Source organism: Mastigoproctus giganteus, chromosome 11, assembly GCF_048544385.1.
Source record: "Mastigoproctus giganteus isolate SK-2022 chromosome 11, ASM4854438v1, whole genome shotgun sequence".
In the NCBI taxonomy this organism is placed as follows: Eukaryota; Metazoa; Arthropoda; class Arachnida; order Uropygi; family Thelyphonidae; genus Mastigoproctus; species Mastigoproctus giganteus.
In genome coordinates, this window is record NC_143585.1 from 58603966 (window position 1) to 58620235 (window position 16270).

The 16270-nt window shown below is 37.7% G+C and overlaps 1 protein-coding gene across 2 annotated transcripts in view; it reads left to right on the forward strand.

Annotated features, from left to right (window-relative positions):
• LOC150078032 (putative phosphorylase b kinase regulatory subunit alpha) overlaps positions 1-16270 on the forward strand; it is a 608767-nt gene that overhangs the window by 177031 nt on the left and 415466 nt on the right. For both annotated transcript variants that reach the window (XM_090384728.1, XM_090384727.1), the window contains exons 9-10: positions 5488-5592; positions 13976-14029. In XM_090384728.1, the coding sequence (XP_090240854.1) occupies positions 5488-5592; positions 13976-14029 (159 nt within the window). The remainder of the gene's footprint in view (positions 1-5487; positions 5593-13975; positions 14030-16270) is intronic.

A 16270-nucleotide genomic window follows, 5' to 3' on the forward strand; every position in this document is an offset into this window, starting at 1 on the left:
ATTTTTACCGCTCCTGGAACAGAGAAGTTTTTTATGATTTATTTTCTGTTTTATTAGCTTAAATTGGTATATTAACTTATTTTCTAGAGTAGTTTTATATTCTTATTTACGATACTTAGATAGAGATTTTGTAGGTATTACTTAGTATCGGAAAGGGTATCAAATCCACGTGTTTACCATTCGTAAATAGCCGCCATTGCTACGCGATGCAAAATATCTCGAAATAGATAGCATAAGCATAATATAGTATAGTATAGTACATAATATTGTCAATTAATCAGATAATTAATCTTATTGAACTTCATTGTCAATTAAATTGTACTTTTAACTATACATATAACGACTTGGGTTACGTAACATAAATAATTAGTAAAAAATAAATAATTAATACTTAACTTGATACGGAAGTTATATAAAGGGATTTCGTAGATAACACTCTATACTGAAACATAAATATAGAGTTATAACTGTGTTGAGATATAAGTTTAGGGTTTTAATTTTGTACTGAAATTGAAATTTTATTGAAATTAAATCTAAATCATGACTCTGACCAGAGCAGCAAAGCAAAAGGCTCAAGCTAATGGGAGTGCTGTGGCTCAGGGGAGAACTGAGGGGGGCAGTTGCCCTCTGAATCACAGCCTATTAAAATGCACTAATTGCTTGATGTTTGTGGAGCAGTCAGGTACGGGACATGATACTGCCATGGGGGATGTCTTTGTGTGTGTGCGCGATGCAAGGAGTGTAAGGAAATCAGGCGACAACTCAGCATTGTTATGGGCCTATATGAGAGCTTGAAGGACAGGGTAGATGCTCTCGAAGCATTAAAAGTGAGGGGTCCATCAAGCTCTCAGCTGCCCACACCAATGCCAGAGCTTGCACTTGGTCATCGCGCAACACAGCAGCAGCCCCCAAGGTAGAATGCGCTGGTCCCAAAGGAACTAGTAGTGTTGGTGACTCTATTGTCAGGGAAACGGGAAACATGCTTTGTAAAAAGGGTAGGTGGAACAGGACCAGGGTCTGTCTGCCAGGGGCAAAGGTTGATGACGTTGTAGAGCGGATATCATCTTTTAAGGGCACAAAAGGTGATATAGTTATACACGTTGGCACTAATGATATTAAGAGTAGGAGACCGGCGGAATTACTTAACAAGGACAAGTCACTGTTGAAAAAAAGCCGTGAATTAGAGTTGAATTTGAAAGTGTCTGCAATTCTGCCCAGACACGATAGGAGGGAGTATATGATGAGAGCCCTGTCGATCAATTCGGCCCTGGAAGGATTGTGCAAGGCTCAAGAGGTAGAATTTTTTTCAGCCTGGTCTGTACTTGTTAACAGGAGAGACTGCTTCTACAGGGATGGGATACACTTAAATAGAAAGGGTGCAAGAATGTTTGCTGATGCTATCAAGGCAGTGTTAGGTGGGTCGGAAAACTGCTAGACTGGGGGATACAAGGACTAATAGATTAACAGTAGCCACTGGCAGAGGTGAAAGTGATTCTTGCACTGCTTCAATTGGAATGAGCCGCAGCCTGGAAAATAAGATGCAGGATAGTTCAGAGATTGCTGGGAATCATTGGGGTACAAAAAAACACATAGGTTGTGTTAGGGTAGCTAAGAAAAAGAACAGGTGCATGTATACTTGCGTGTACACCAATGCTAGGAGTTTAGAAAATAAATTTGATGAATTTGAGGTATTGCTCAAAACATCAAAGGCAGATATTGTGGGGATTTCAGAGACGTGGGGTCACACAGATATAAGGAATGCAGAACTGGAATTTTGGAGAGTACAATGTCTACAGAATGGATAGACAGGGTAGGAAGGGAGGAGGGGGTTATGCTATTAGTTAAGAAATACATAAAATCCAAGGAAGTGAAGCCAGACGACATTGCTGCACAGTGCAGTGTCGAGTCAGTTTGGTGTGACATAAGCATTGGGAGATCAAAATTGAGAGTAGGAGTGTGCTATAGGCCTAATGACTCTGATGAGTATAATAAGAAACTGTACGGGGAAATAGAATGGGCCAGTAAATCAGAGAGTCTTATAATGGGGGATTTTAATTTCCCAGATATTGACTGGAATTTCGGGGCTGGTCACTCACACACTAGCAAGACTTTTGTGGATTTATTGGATGATTGTTTTCTACATCAGCATGTTCTGGAGGCAACTAGAGGGAGTAATACTCTTGATTTGATTATCAGTAGTGATTCTTCATGCATTAAGAATCTGCAGGTAAAAGTACCACTAGGTGGCAGTGATCACAGTGTGCTGAAGTGGAATTTGCTCAAAGAGGTAACTACCATTAGGGGTAAAGGGAAGGGTTATTGCTTTCGTAAAGGTGACTACGATGGCCTGAGACAGTATTTAAATTCTTTACAGTGGGACTAACTGATGATGTTACGAACAGCAAATTCAAAATGGGAAGCATTCAAAGAACTTATCTTGGAAGTTACTAGGCTTTACATACCAACTAAGAAATATTGTTCAAGGTTTAGGCCCAAGTGGATGTCAGATGAACTAATGAGACATATGGCAGAGAAGAAAAATGCATGGGATACGTATAAATTAACACGTGAAACAGAAGCCTATGCTAGATACAAGTTGATCTGTAACCAAGTTACAAAGGAGGTTAGGCAGGCGAAGGCAGATTACGAGAAATCTTTGGCAAGGGATGCAAAGAAAAACAGCAAAGAGTTCTTTACTTATGTAAACTCTAGAAGGAAGGGGATGAATCAGATTGGTCCATTTGATATCGATGGGTCAACTGTTGATGATCCTTATTTGCATGATATTTTATGATATTTGTTGATGATATTTGCATCGACATTCGCACATGAGGAGTTATTCAGCGAGGGGAATGCCAGAGATGTATTCAACTCTGGCAGTAAGCTAGAGAATCTTGTAATAACTGAGAGTAAAGTGGAGGAGAAATTGTTGAAGATAAATAAAAGAAAAGCACCCGGGGTGGTCTGGGGTCTATCCAGTTATATTAAAGGAAGCAGCAAAGGAAGTAAGAAAACCCTTAGCCATAATTATGAGAGCTTCCTTGGACTACGGGGAAGTACCCATGGACTGGATATGTGCAAATGTAAGCCCAATTCACAAAGAAGGATCAAAGGGTGACACAAATAATTATAGATGTGTTAGTTTACTTCTGTTCCTGGAAAATTAAAGGAGGCACTGGTTAAAGAAGCACTGCAGGATCATCTATACAAGACTTCAGTCATAGCTCAGACACAGCATGGTTTTGTTAAGGGGAAGTCTTGCCTGACCAATTTGATTGGATACTATGATGCAGTCACAAAAGTACTGGATGCAGGGAATAACTTTGATATTATATACTTGGATCTTAGAAAGGCTTTTGATACTGTTGCACATGGAAGACTGCTGCACAAATTGGAGCAGTGTGGCATTGGAGGCAAATTGCTGCTATGGATAAAGGGGTGGTTGAGGGGGAGAAGACAGAGAGTGGTAATCAATGGACACTGCTCATCGTGGACTAATGTTATTAGTGGAGTCCCTCTGGGTGCAGTATTTGGTCCATTATTGTTTTCTGTATTTATAAATGATATTGATGATGGTATATCAAGCTTAATGTCCAAGTTTGCAGACGATATGAAGGTTGGCAGGGTTGTCAAGGACACTACTGACACTATGCTACTGCAACAGGATGTGGAAAGGTTGAGCAGATGGGCTTCGGGGTGGCAAATGAAGTTTAACATTGACAAATGTAAAGTACTACATATGGGAAACAGCAACCCCAGAGCAATGTATCAACTCTGCGGTACTACACTGACAGTGGTGGAGAATGAAAAGGACCTGGGGGTAATTGTGCAGGCAGATATGAAGTTTTCTGAGCAGTGCAGACGGGCTGCAAGAGTAGCTCATGGTGTATTGTCGATGATATATAGCAATTTTTCTAGCAGGGATAAGGAGGTGATTATTCCCTTGTATAAGGCAATGGTCAGACCACACCTGGAGTACTGTATACAGGTCTGGAGGCCTCATTTCAAGAAGGATGTAGAGATGCTGGAACGAGTACAGAGAAGGGCAACAAGATTAGTGAATGGAACAAAGGGGCGCTCTTACGAAGAAAGGCTTAAATTTTGCAAATTACAGTGTCTGGAGACTAGCCACCGGCGATGTGATATGATAGAGGTGTATAAAGCCTTGAATGGTTTGAGCATGCGCAATGCTGATGGGATTCTTCCTCTTGCTCAGAATAATCACCTGAGAGGGCATAAATTCAAATTGAGAAAAGACAGATGTAGGATAGACATGAGGAAATTTGCCTTTAGCCAGTGGGTGGTTGGTTGGTGGAATAGACTTCCATCCCTTGTCGTGGAAGTTGATAGCCTAAATAAGTTTAAGGCTCAGCTGGACAGGTATTTCGAATGAACAGAGGGGTGAAGTGGAAGTGGTTATTTTTATTTATTTATTTATTTATTTTATTTTATTTTTTTTTTGGCTGTCAGAGCAGCTCATGGAATCTTGTCGATGATATACAGGAATTTTGTTAGCAGGGACAAGGAGGTGATTATCCCTTTAAGTTATACAATACAATCATATTAACCACTTTATTTTATAAGCAGCCCAAGCATATTCTCTTATAGCAGAACAAGTAAATAAACTTAGAACATGCCAACGTGCAATTGAATAAAATATATAACTAAAAAAGAAGAATAAAATCTACTTCTATGAGACAAAAAAATAAAATCAATGGTGCCATCAAGACATCTAAGTCTTTAAAATGATTGTGAGCAGGACATATTGCCAGGAAACAAGAGGCTAACACAACCACAACTTCCCTAATCAGGTCACACCTTGAGTTCTGCATACAGGTCTGGAGGCCTCATTTTAGGAAGGATGTATAGCTACCATAATGAGTACAGAGAAGGGCAACCAGATTGGTGAGTGGAGCACAGGGTTGCTCTAACCAAGAAAGGCTTAAGTTCTGCAAATTGCAAGGTCTGAAGACTTAGGCACCTTCAAGGTGATCTGATTGAGGTGTATAAGACCATGAATGGTTTGAATAAGCCCTGTGCTGATGGTATTCTTCCTCTTGCTCAAATTGCACACACCTGAGGGGGCATAAATTCAAATCGAGGAAAGACAGTTATAGAATAGATGTGTGGAAATTTGCCGCTAGCCAGTGAGTGGCTGATTGCTGCAACAAACTTCCATCTGTCATGGTGGAAGTTAATAGCTTAAATAATATCAGTGAAAAACTTGACAAGCTTTTGGAGTGAATGGATGGGTGAAATGGGAAGTTTCTTTTTTTTTTTAATTTTTTTTTATGTCTGATGCTGTATGAGCTTGCTTTCTTGCATCATATACTTCTGCTAATGCTAATGTATTTATTATTTGATTTTTTGGTTGGCTGGTGCTGCAAAAGTGCTTTTGCAGCACCAGCTACCTTTGCATCACATGGCTTAATTCTAATACTTATACGAATAAGTTCACTTTTCCATTTTTCCTCTTTTATTTTACAGGAAGTTGATGCTGCACTGTTATCTGTTGTCAGTTTTCCTGCTTTTGCTGTTGAAAATCCAGAAATTATAAAGTTGACTAGGGATACCATTCAAGAAAAATTGCAGGTAAGTTATTCTTAAATGTAATAATTACAAATAAATCAAGTAAATAAATAAATTTCAGTTTTCATTTGGAATGGTCAAAATTTCTGCCATGGGCAAAAGGAGATGATGCTGTAGACCAGTTATCATCTTTTAAGGGCACAAAAGGTGATATTGTTGTACACGTTGGCGCTAATGACATTAAGAGTAGGAGATCTGTGGACTTACTTACCAAGTACAAGTACATGTTGAAAAACAGTTGGGGTTAGGGTTAAATTTGAAAGTGTCTGCAATTCTGCCCAGATATGATAGGAGGGAGTATATGACGGACAAAGTCAACTCTACAATGGCAACTCAGCAACGATAAACTCGACGACAAAAATTGTTTTGAAAAGAAAATTATATACAGTGGTACCTTGGATTACGAGTAACTTGGTATGCGAGTGTTTTGCAAGACGAGCAAAAATTTTTAATAAATTTTAACTTGATAAACGAGCGAGGTCTTGCAATACGAGTACAGTCAGTCCTCGTATAACACGTGTTTACACTACACTAATTCGATCATACACGATTTATAAATAGGGGAACGATATCTTATATAACACGAACCGAATTCGCTTATGCACAATTAGCCCTTGTGTTTACAAGAAATGGCAGTCGAACGCAGAATCACCCCAACCGAACGCAACCCGATAGGAATGAAGAGAAGATTTTGAAAATGTATTTATGGTTTTTTATATCAGTGAAGTGGAAACACATTTCACCATAATAACGTAAAAACTAACACAATTCCAGCTATCGGTATAATCGCAAATGCAATTAGATCGAGTTTACTACCAGTTTATAACAGATTCCACTCGCAAGAAACTAGAAATTGTTTTTATTGTTTTATGGTAGTAACCCCTAGAAATGTGCTTTAGTAAAATGTGAGGTGTTAATAGAGTTGTCTCTGCCTTTACGGTGTTGTTTATTCAGTTGCTACACGCGCAGCTTTGTTTATGTGTATCAAGCGTGCCTCCTCGTTTTGTAGTTGTGCTTTATTCCCTAAAAATGAGTAAAATAATTAAAAGGTGTGAAAAGGAAGCATCCTGGCGAAGACACTGCAGATTCAGAGAGAAAAAAAAAAAAGCAATATCGATAAACAGAGGCGGATGGGTCAAAAATTCTTACCCGGGAAAATTTATAGTGGCCTCATACTACGGTTTATGGCCAAAATCACACCGGCCTCCGGCCCACCGGGCTACACGCGTGCAGCTTTGTTTATGTGTATCAAGCGTGCCTCCTCGTTTTGTAATAGTGCGAGCGATGAATCTGATTTCCGTGAAATCCTCAAAAGGAGGCAAAAGCAAGTGTCATTGGAAAGATTCCTTGTTAAAGTCGCACAAAAAGAAAAAATCAACAGATAGCAGTGATTCCGTTAGAGACAGTGAAAGTCGGCCTACCCAATAATTAATAAATTCGATTGCTTTATGTATATTAAATTTAATTAAAAATATAAAAAAGGTATGTATTTTGTATTAATCATTTTTACAGTATATGAATATTTTTGAGTTTTGGAACAAATCATCTGGGTTTCCATTATTTCTTATGGGGAAATTCGCTTTGATATACGAGTGCTTTGGATTACGAGCACGTTTCCGGAACGAATTATGCTCGCAAACCAAGGTACCACTGTACATGTTTTCATTTAGGTTATTATAAATTTATTAATGGAAATTTGTTAAACCAAATATATTAGTGCAATATGTTATTTATTAAGGACACATGTTTATTAGAAGAATTTATCATGTAGTTAAGTATACATCTTTGATTTTTTTTTTTTTTTAACAATCCTAAAACTTTAATAAGAGCACTGGCCAATCCAGAATCTCACGAGTCAATAATTATACCTGAGAAGTATTCCCGTTATGGCTACAGCATAACAAATTTTGAGCGTTTTCTTCTAGCAGATTCAGGAAGAGACCAGTCTGACCCACAGCGCATCCTGATATATGGTAGGGAATATCACTCAACATGGAGTGAACATATGAAGGAATTATTTATGGATGGCACTTTTTTGCTCTCTCCTCTTTTTTCTCAAATTTTCGTCATACTATCTAGAAAAGATGGAGGTACAGTTTTTCCTGTATTGTTTGGTTTGCTGCTGGATAAAATAGCTGAAACATATATATAAAATTATTTAACATGATATGAGAACTTTGGCCTCAACTGAATCCAGAAAGCATAAATGTCAATTTCTAACTTGCAATGCATCAGCTATTCGTGTAGTGTTTCCAGAAGTAAACATTAACAGTTTCTTATTTCGCTTAATTAAAAATCTTCGGAAACACTTGGCATCATGCCATCTTCTAGGAAGATACAATATGGCTGTAGACTTTGCATTGCATTCAAAAGTAATCACGTCTATTGCTTTTGTTTCTCAAGGAGACATTATGCATGTAATTACCAGTGTAGAAAATTCTTTACCAGAAGGCTCCTCCGTAGCCAGGTGGGCAGGAGCAGCAGTGCGTAGCACATGCTTCTTGATTAGACCGGGGTTCGATAATGCTCCTAAAAACCAAATAACAATAAAAACAATCTTTACCAGAAGAGTTTGAACCAATTTTAGAATGGTTTTACCAATACACATATAATAAGCCTCCGAAACAATGGTACCAGAGCTATACTAACGTTTTCCTCTAATATTTGGTCTGTATACCAACGAACATTAAATGAAAGCGATAGAACAAACAATTTTGCTGAAGCTTGCCATTGCAAACTACAATTAGCTTTCAGTAGTAGTATTGCTAACCCTATTTTGTGGATTGTTGTAGATAAATTAAGGAAAATTCAAATAATTTTAAATATAGATTTCGAAAGAATTATTCCCAGCCAAGAACATTTACAGAAACGAACATGCTATGAAGAAGCTGACCACAGAATTATAAATAAGATCAATAACTATAATTGGCAAAATATTATAAAATATCTTCTTAATACAACTACAATATATATTAAAAAAAGGTAAAGGATTTGTAGTTTTATTAGCATTACTAGAGACATATGATGCAAGAAAGCAAGCTTATATAGCATCAACCAAAAAAAAAGCCTTTTCCATTTCACCCATTCATTCACTACAAATGTTTGTCTAGTTCTGCCTTGAACTTATTTAAGCTTCTAATGTCCACTACGGCTGATGGAAGTTTGTTGCAACTATCAACCAGCTGCTGGCAAAAGGCGAATTTCTGCACATCTATTCTACAATTGTCTTTTCTCAATTTGAATTTATGTTGCATCAGACAATTAATCTGAGCAAGAGGAAGAATCCCATTAGCATTGAGCTTGCTCAATCCATTCAAGACCTTATATACCTTAATTAGATCACCTCGCAGGTGCCTAGTCTCCAGAAGCTGCAATTTGCAGAACTTAAGCCTTTCTTGGTAACACAACCCTTTGTTCCACTCACCAATCTGGTTGCCCTTCTCTGTACTCATTCCAGCAGCTCTACATCTTTCCTAAAATTAGGTCTCCTTATCTGCATACAGTACTCAAGGTGTGGATCGACCATTGGACAAGGGGACAATCACCTCCTTATGTCTGCTAGCAAAAGTCCTGTATATCATTGAAAAGACACCATGAGTTACTCTTGCAGCCTTTTTGCACTCCTCAGAAAACTTCATATCTGACTGCACCATTACCATCAGGTCCTTTTCATTCTCCACTTCCCTGAGTGTAGCTCCATGAAGTTGATATTTTACTCTGGGGTTACTGCTGCCCATATGCAGTACATTTTATTTCTCAATGTTAAACTTCAGTTTCCACCCCTCAGCCCATCTGCTCAACTTTTCCAGCTCCTGTTGCAGTAGTGTACTATCATTACTGTCATTAACAACTCTGCCAACCTTCGTATCATCTGCAAACTTAGACATTAACCCTGATATACCTTCATCAGTATCATTGATAAATACCAAAAACAACAATGGGCAACAACGAACTCTGGGGGATTCCACTTATAACATTAGTCCATAAAGTGCAGTGTCCAATTGATAACCACTCTCTGCCTTCTCCCACTCAATCATCCTATTATCCATTGTAGCAATTTGCCCTTAATGCCATACTGCTCCAATTTGTACAGTAGTCTTCCCTGTTCCACATTATCAACGGCTTTACTAAATCCACGTATCTCATTCATCTAATTCCTTTGTGACCACATCATAGTATCCAGTCATATTTGTCAGACAAGTCTTCCGCTTACAAACCCATGCTGTGTCTGAACTATAACCGCAGTCTTGTCTAGATGATCCTGCATTGCTTCCCTAACCATTGACTCTAATGTTTTCCCTGGAACAGAAGTTAGATTAACATCTGTAATTACCTGTGGCTCCCTTTGATCCTCCTTACTGGATTAGGGACACATTTGCACATCTCCAGTCCATGGGGACCTCCGCTGAGTCCAAGGAATCTTTCGTAATTATGGCTAAGGGTTTGCTTACTTCCTTTGCTGCTTTTTTAATATAACTTTTTTTAATATAATCTCATCCACCCCAGGTGCTTTTCTTATGTTCAATTTCAACAATTTCTCCTCCACTCTGCTCTCATTTAGCTCCCTGCCAAAATTTTATAAGTTTCTGGCCTCTACTTCCCTACAGACCACCTCATTTCTGAATGTAGATGCAAAATACTCATTCAGTTTGCCAGCTACCTTGCAAGGTTCATCAATAGTTGGACTGTTGATGTCAAGTGGACCAATCTGATTCATCCCATTCCTTGTAGAGTTTACCTAAGTAAAGAATTCTTTACTCTTTTCCCACTGATTTCTCATAATCTGCCTTTGCTTGCCTAATGTCCTTTGTGATTTGATTACAGACTACCTTATATCTACCATAGGCATCTGTGTCTCCTGATAATTTATATGCGTCCCATGCATTTTTCTTCCCTGTCACGAGTCTTCTTATTAGGTCATCTGACATCCATTTAGGCCTATACTGTGAACAGTATTTCTTAGTTGGTATGAAAAGCCTAGTAGCTTCCAAGATTAATTCTTTGAATGCTTCCCATTTTGAATTTGCTGTTGGTAACATCATCAGTTGGTCTCACTGTATAGAATTTAAATACTGTCTCAGATCACTGTAGTCACCTTTACGAAAGCAAAAACCCTTCCCTTTACCCCTGATGGTAATTACTTCTTTGAGTAAATCCCGCATCAGCACACTGTGCCACCTGGTGGTTCCTTTATCTGTAAATTCTTAATGTATGAAGAATCACTCCCTCTGGTTGCCTCCCGAACATGCTGCTGTAGAAAACAATCATCCAATAAATCCACAAAAGCTTTGCTAGTGTGTGAATGACCAACCCATAAGTTCCTGTCTATAGCTGGGAAGTTAAAATCCCCCATTATAAGAGAATCTGATTTATTGGCCCACTCTGTTTCTCTGTACAATTGTTCATTATATGCATCAGAGTCATTAGTCCTATAACACACTCCTACTCCCAACTTGGTTTTCCCCGTGCTTATGTTACATAAAACCGAACAAACACTGCACTGTCTGCCAATGTCAACTGGATGCACTTCCTTAGATTTTGTGTTTCTTAACTAACAGTATCACCCCTCCTCCCCTTCTACCCTGTCTATCCTTCCTGTACACATTGTACTCCCCAAATTCCAATTCTTCACTGCTTATATCCGTGTGGCACCACGTCTCTGATATCCCAACAATATCTGCTTTTGATAGTTTATTTTTATAGTTTATTTTCTGGGATTATTACAAAAATTGAAGATGTTTCTTAACTATGCAAAAAATTCTCTTCTAATAAACGTGTGTTCTTAATAAATAAATTTGACAATCGAGAGCTATTAAATACTGAATTATTCCTATATTCTATTTTCTTATGAGATGCAAAATGGATTACCTTTATTTTTTTGCTATATGATGGCTTCTTTCGACCAGCTCTCCTAGTCCAACGCGTTAACGATTAATTTGTAACTGTGATATAATTATAAGATTAATTAAACGTCTTCCCCACTGTCAGAACAGTAGCGAGACAACCCCATGGTATCAATATTGGGCACCCAACTCAACCCAGGTTTTCAACCAACACTCCCCCCCCCCTGCCAGTAAGGAAAACATCAGGTCCAACATCATTAAAACTAAAATTAAAATTGATATAAAAATGCATATAGACTTAACTGCATATAGAGCAATATTCTGTTCTTTCCTTAAATTGGACTAAGGCTTTTTGAAACTACATGTTCACAGGAATAAGAGCAAACCAAAAAAGTTAACCAGAAAAATTGTCTTATGTAGTACTTTTTTTTTTTTTTTTTTTGTTCTTCACGCATGCTCATAAATGACCAATCATCAGATAGTAGAAATGGTCTATGAATATTAATTGAATTTATACATAACTTCATATCAAGTGTTTCTGCAATATGTAATTTATAGTAAATGTGCTGGATATTTATTATTTTTGCTTCATTAAAACTGAATACATGTTGTTCATTTATTGCATGAAATGACAGTTCCGATGCATTTGATCGACCTGCCCGAACTGAAGCATTGTGTTGTTTTACTCGACTCTGAACTTCTCTAATTTATCCAAGTGTAACTCAGCATTGAGTCCACTGATGCAACTTGGATAAATTAGAGAAGTTGCATCTTAACCCATTCTTGCCACAGATCACAAAAGCCTTGCTAGTGACCAACCCCCAAATTCCAGTCAATATCTGGTAAATTAAAATACCCCATTATAAGACTCTCTATTTCCCTGTACAGTTTCTTATTATACCCATCAGAGTCATTAGGCTTATAGCACACTCCTACTCTCAATTTTAATCTCCCAATGCTTATGTCACACCAAACTGACTCGACACTGCACTGTCCAGCAATGTCAACTGGCTTCACTTCCTTGGATTTTATGTATTTCTTAACTAATAGCATAACCCCTCCTCCCTTCGTATCCTGTCTATCCTTTCTGTAGACATTGTACTCCCCAAATTCCAGTTCTGCATTCCTTATATCTTTGTGACACCACGTCTCTGAAATCCCCACAATATCTGCCTTTGATGTTTTGAGCAATACCTCAAATTCATCTAATTTATTTACTAAACTCCTAGCATTGGTGTACACGCAAGTATACATGCACCTGTTCTTTTTCTTAGCTACCCTAACACAACCTATGTGTTTATTTGTACCCCAATGATTCCCAGCAGTCTCGGAACTATCCTGCATCTTAGTTTCCAGGCTGCGGCTCATTCCAATAGAAGCAGTGCAAGAATCACTCACACCTCTGCCAGTGGCTACTGTTAATCTATTAGTCCTTGTATCCCCCAGTCTAGCAGTTTTCCGACCCACCTAACACTGCCTCGATAGCATCAGCAAACGTTCTTGCACCCTTCATATTCAGGTATCCTCCAGTAATTATTTTTTTCCTTTTTCAATACAATTTCACACAACAGTATTTTAAGAAGAATAACCCCAGGGGCTGACATCTGGTGAGTATGGGCTTGGCACACCCAGGGTACTGAGCTGGATATTACCATTCTTCTCTTCCTTGGTGATTCCCTTTTATCTCTCTCTCTCTCTCTTGGGGTAGATCAGAAATTTTTTTTTTTGGCTGGTGCAACATAAGCCTCAGGCTTCCTTGCACCATATGGCTAATAATAATAATAATAATAGAAGGATAAAAAATGTGTTAAGAGAAGAAAAAAGTGACACCAAACAGCATTGATTGCAGCTTGAAGATTTAAGAAAGTGACGAATTTTCCAAGTGAACATTAGAACTTGCAATACACGTGGAGCATTGTATGAGTAGTCATATGCTGAGTAGTGTAGTGTAATCATGTGGAGAGTCTGTGGGAAATAATTAAAGAATTTGGCCTCCTACCCACTCCCTTCCAGGACAGCCACATAACTGCATTTTGCAGATTAAATATATGTAAAGAAAATGCACTACAATGGGCCCTGTCTTTTATTACTTTAATAAAAGTAATAAAAGACAGGGCCCATTGTAGTGCATTTTTATGCACAAAATTTTCCTGTTATATAATGTTGGATGGGCTATATATTACTGTAATTAATAAATTTCAGTAACCACTCTGAACGATTACTCCATGATCACAGTTAATGGAACCATTCCCATAAATAGCAATAGGGCTGTTAAATTAAATGTTAGGTCCATAACAGTAATTCATTAGAGGTTTAACATAGATTTTAAGAAACATGTTGAATTAATTTTATTGTGGATTTAGTTGCAACACATTTGTATGTATACTTGTATAAAAGCACTTGCAGGTATAATATACTTGTATCATTGGTGGATATTCTAGTAGTATTGTTAGTGGATAGGGTAAAGTCATGTCTATAAATATGAATTAAAAAATAAAAGCTGTGATGATAATACAAATACCATTTTTATATTTCTAAACTAGGGAAAATATGGTTGTAGACGGTTTTTGAGAGATGGCCACAGGACTGCAAAAGAGGTGAGCTTGTTTTTAATTTCTGACCTTGTGCTTTACTGATGCTGCATTTATTTAATTGAGGAAAATGAACATTTCTTTATTTTAATTTGCATTTTGTGATGTGTGTGCACACATGTGGATTTATTCTGCTTAGAGATCTATCACACGAGATTATGGTGATAGTACAGGTAGTTCCCAACTTTACGAGTTAATTCGTTTCTAGTGCATGCCCTCGTACAGCGAAAACTCATAAAGCATGAATTCATTCCCCCTAGATATAATGTTAAAACCAGTGGTTGCATTCTCAACAATGAAATTTGATCGTTGTAATGTTAAATTAAGGTCAACAAAACAATAGTTTATGCATAAACAATGCTTTATTTATCCAAAGAAATGAAAACATAACCTTTAAAATCAAGCAAATTATAATAATAAAGAAATTCTTTATGTCATACAAATATTAAAGAATGTTTATTCTTCATCATCATCGACTAAGTGCCCATTCATTGATGGTTCTTCACTCATTGTTGCCTCGGCACTCGTTGGTTTGTTGAACCAACGAGTTGTCTTGAAGCATTTCAGAAGAAGAGTTGTCTTCTTCTGAAATGCTTCAAGAGTCGTTTGTTTCCAAGATGGTCTTCCCTTTTCTTTATAAATTTCATGATAGCATACCTAAGCATATTTTTAAATCTGTAGCAAATTTTCTAGTGTGCTCGAAATTTGAATCTTGTGATTCGAAAATCTCAATTGCTTTTCTATTTGTTGAAAAGTTTTGCCAAGCCCTTTGAGAGTGAAGAAACAAACAGGAGTTTCAGCCTTTAAATCTTCTTCTTCCTTAGCTTCTTCACATTTTGCCATTTCAATGAGGTCTTCATTTGTGAACTCTCCATTGTGTGTTTGAAGCAGATCAGTGACGTCTGTTGTAGAAACCTCAAGTTGCAATTGGTTAGCATTATTAATGACTGTTTCTTTCATTTTGTACGATCTCTGCTGGTTCTTGAAATCCTTCAAAATTATTAATAAACTGATGACAGAGTTTATTTCAAACACCATTCATTAGCTTCTCTGTAATTTTGTCGCAGGCTTATTTTATTATTTTGATTGCATCTAAAATATGGAATTCTTTCCAAAATTCTTTAAGGTTGCACCTCCCTCCTTATCTGTACCTGAACAAATAAACGCACACACTGTAGTTTGAAGCAGATCAGTAACGTATGTATAGCAACGCACATGGTTTGAAATGCCGTTTTTATGAAAGTTTAGCATTTATTTATTGCAATTAATGTTCATATTTTCGATTCTGTTGATACTTGATATTTGAAAAAGAACACTCGTAAACCCGGGAACTTGTAAAGCAGGAACTGCCTATACATATGGGGGTAGGGGCGCAGAAAGAGAGTACTAATTCTTCAAGCACTATCGGCTTCTTTATAAGATATTAAATATTAGTACCACACACACACACACACACACGTGTCATTAGCCAACCTTCATATCATCTGCAAACTTGGACATTAAGCCTGATATCCCATCATCAGTATAATTTATAAATACAGAAAACAACAATGGACCTGGCACTGAACCCTGAGGGACTCCACTAATAACATTAACCCACGAAGAGCAGTGTCCATTGATTACAACTCTGTCTTCTCTCACTCAACCATCCCTTTATCCATAGCAGCAGCAATTTTCCCCCAATGCCACACCGCTGCAATTTGTGCAGCAGTCTTCCATGTGCAACAGTGTCAAAAGCCTTTCTAAGATCCAAATATATGATATCAAAATTATTCTTTTTCATCCAGTTCCTTTGTGACTACATCATAGTACCCAATCAAATTGGTCAGACAAGAGTTCCCCTTAACAAACCCATGCTGTGTCCAAGCTATAACTGAAGTCTTGTCTAGATGATCCTGCAATGCTTCTTTAACCAGTGCCTCCATTAATTTCCCTGGAAGAGAAGCTACACTAACAGGTCTGTAATTACTGGTGTCTCCCTTTAATCCTCCTTTGTGGATTGGGGTCACATTTGCACATCTCCAGTCCAGGAAGCTCTCATAATTATGGCTAAGGGTTTGCTTACTTCCTTTTCTGCCTTCTTTAATATAACTGGATAGATTCCATCCACCCCAGGTGCCTTTCTTATGTTTATCTTCAGCAATTTCTCCTCCACTTTACTCTCAGTTATTACAAGATTATCTAGCTTACTGCTAGAGGTTAATACACCTCTGGCATTCCCTTCCCTGACTAACTCCTCATGTGTGA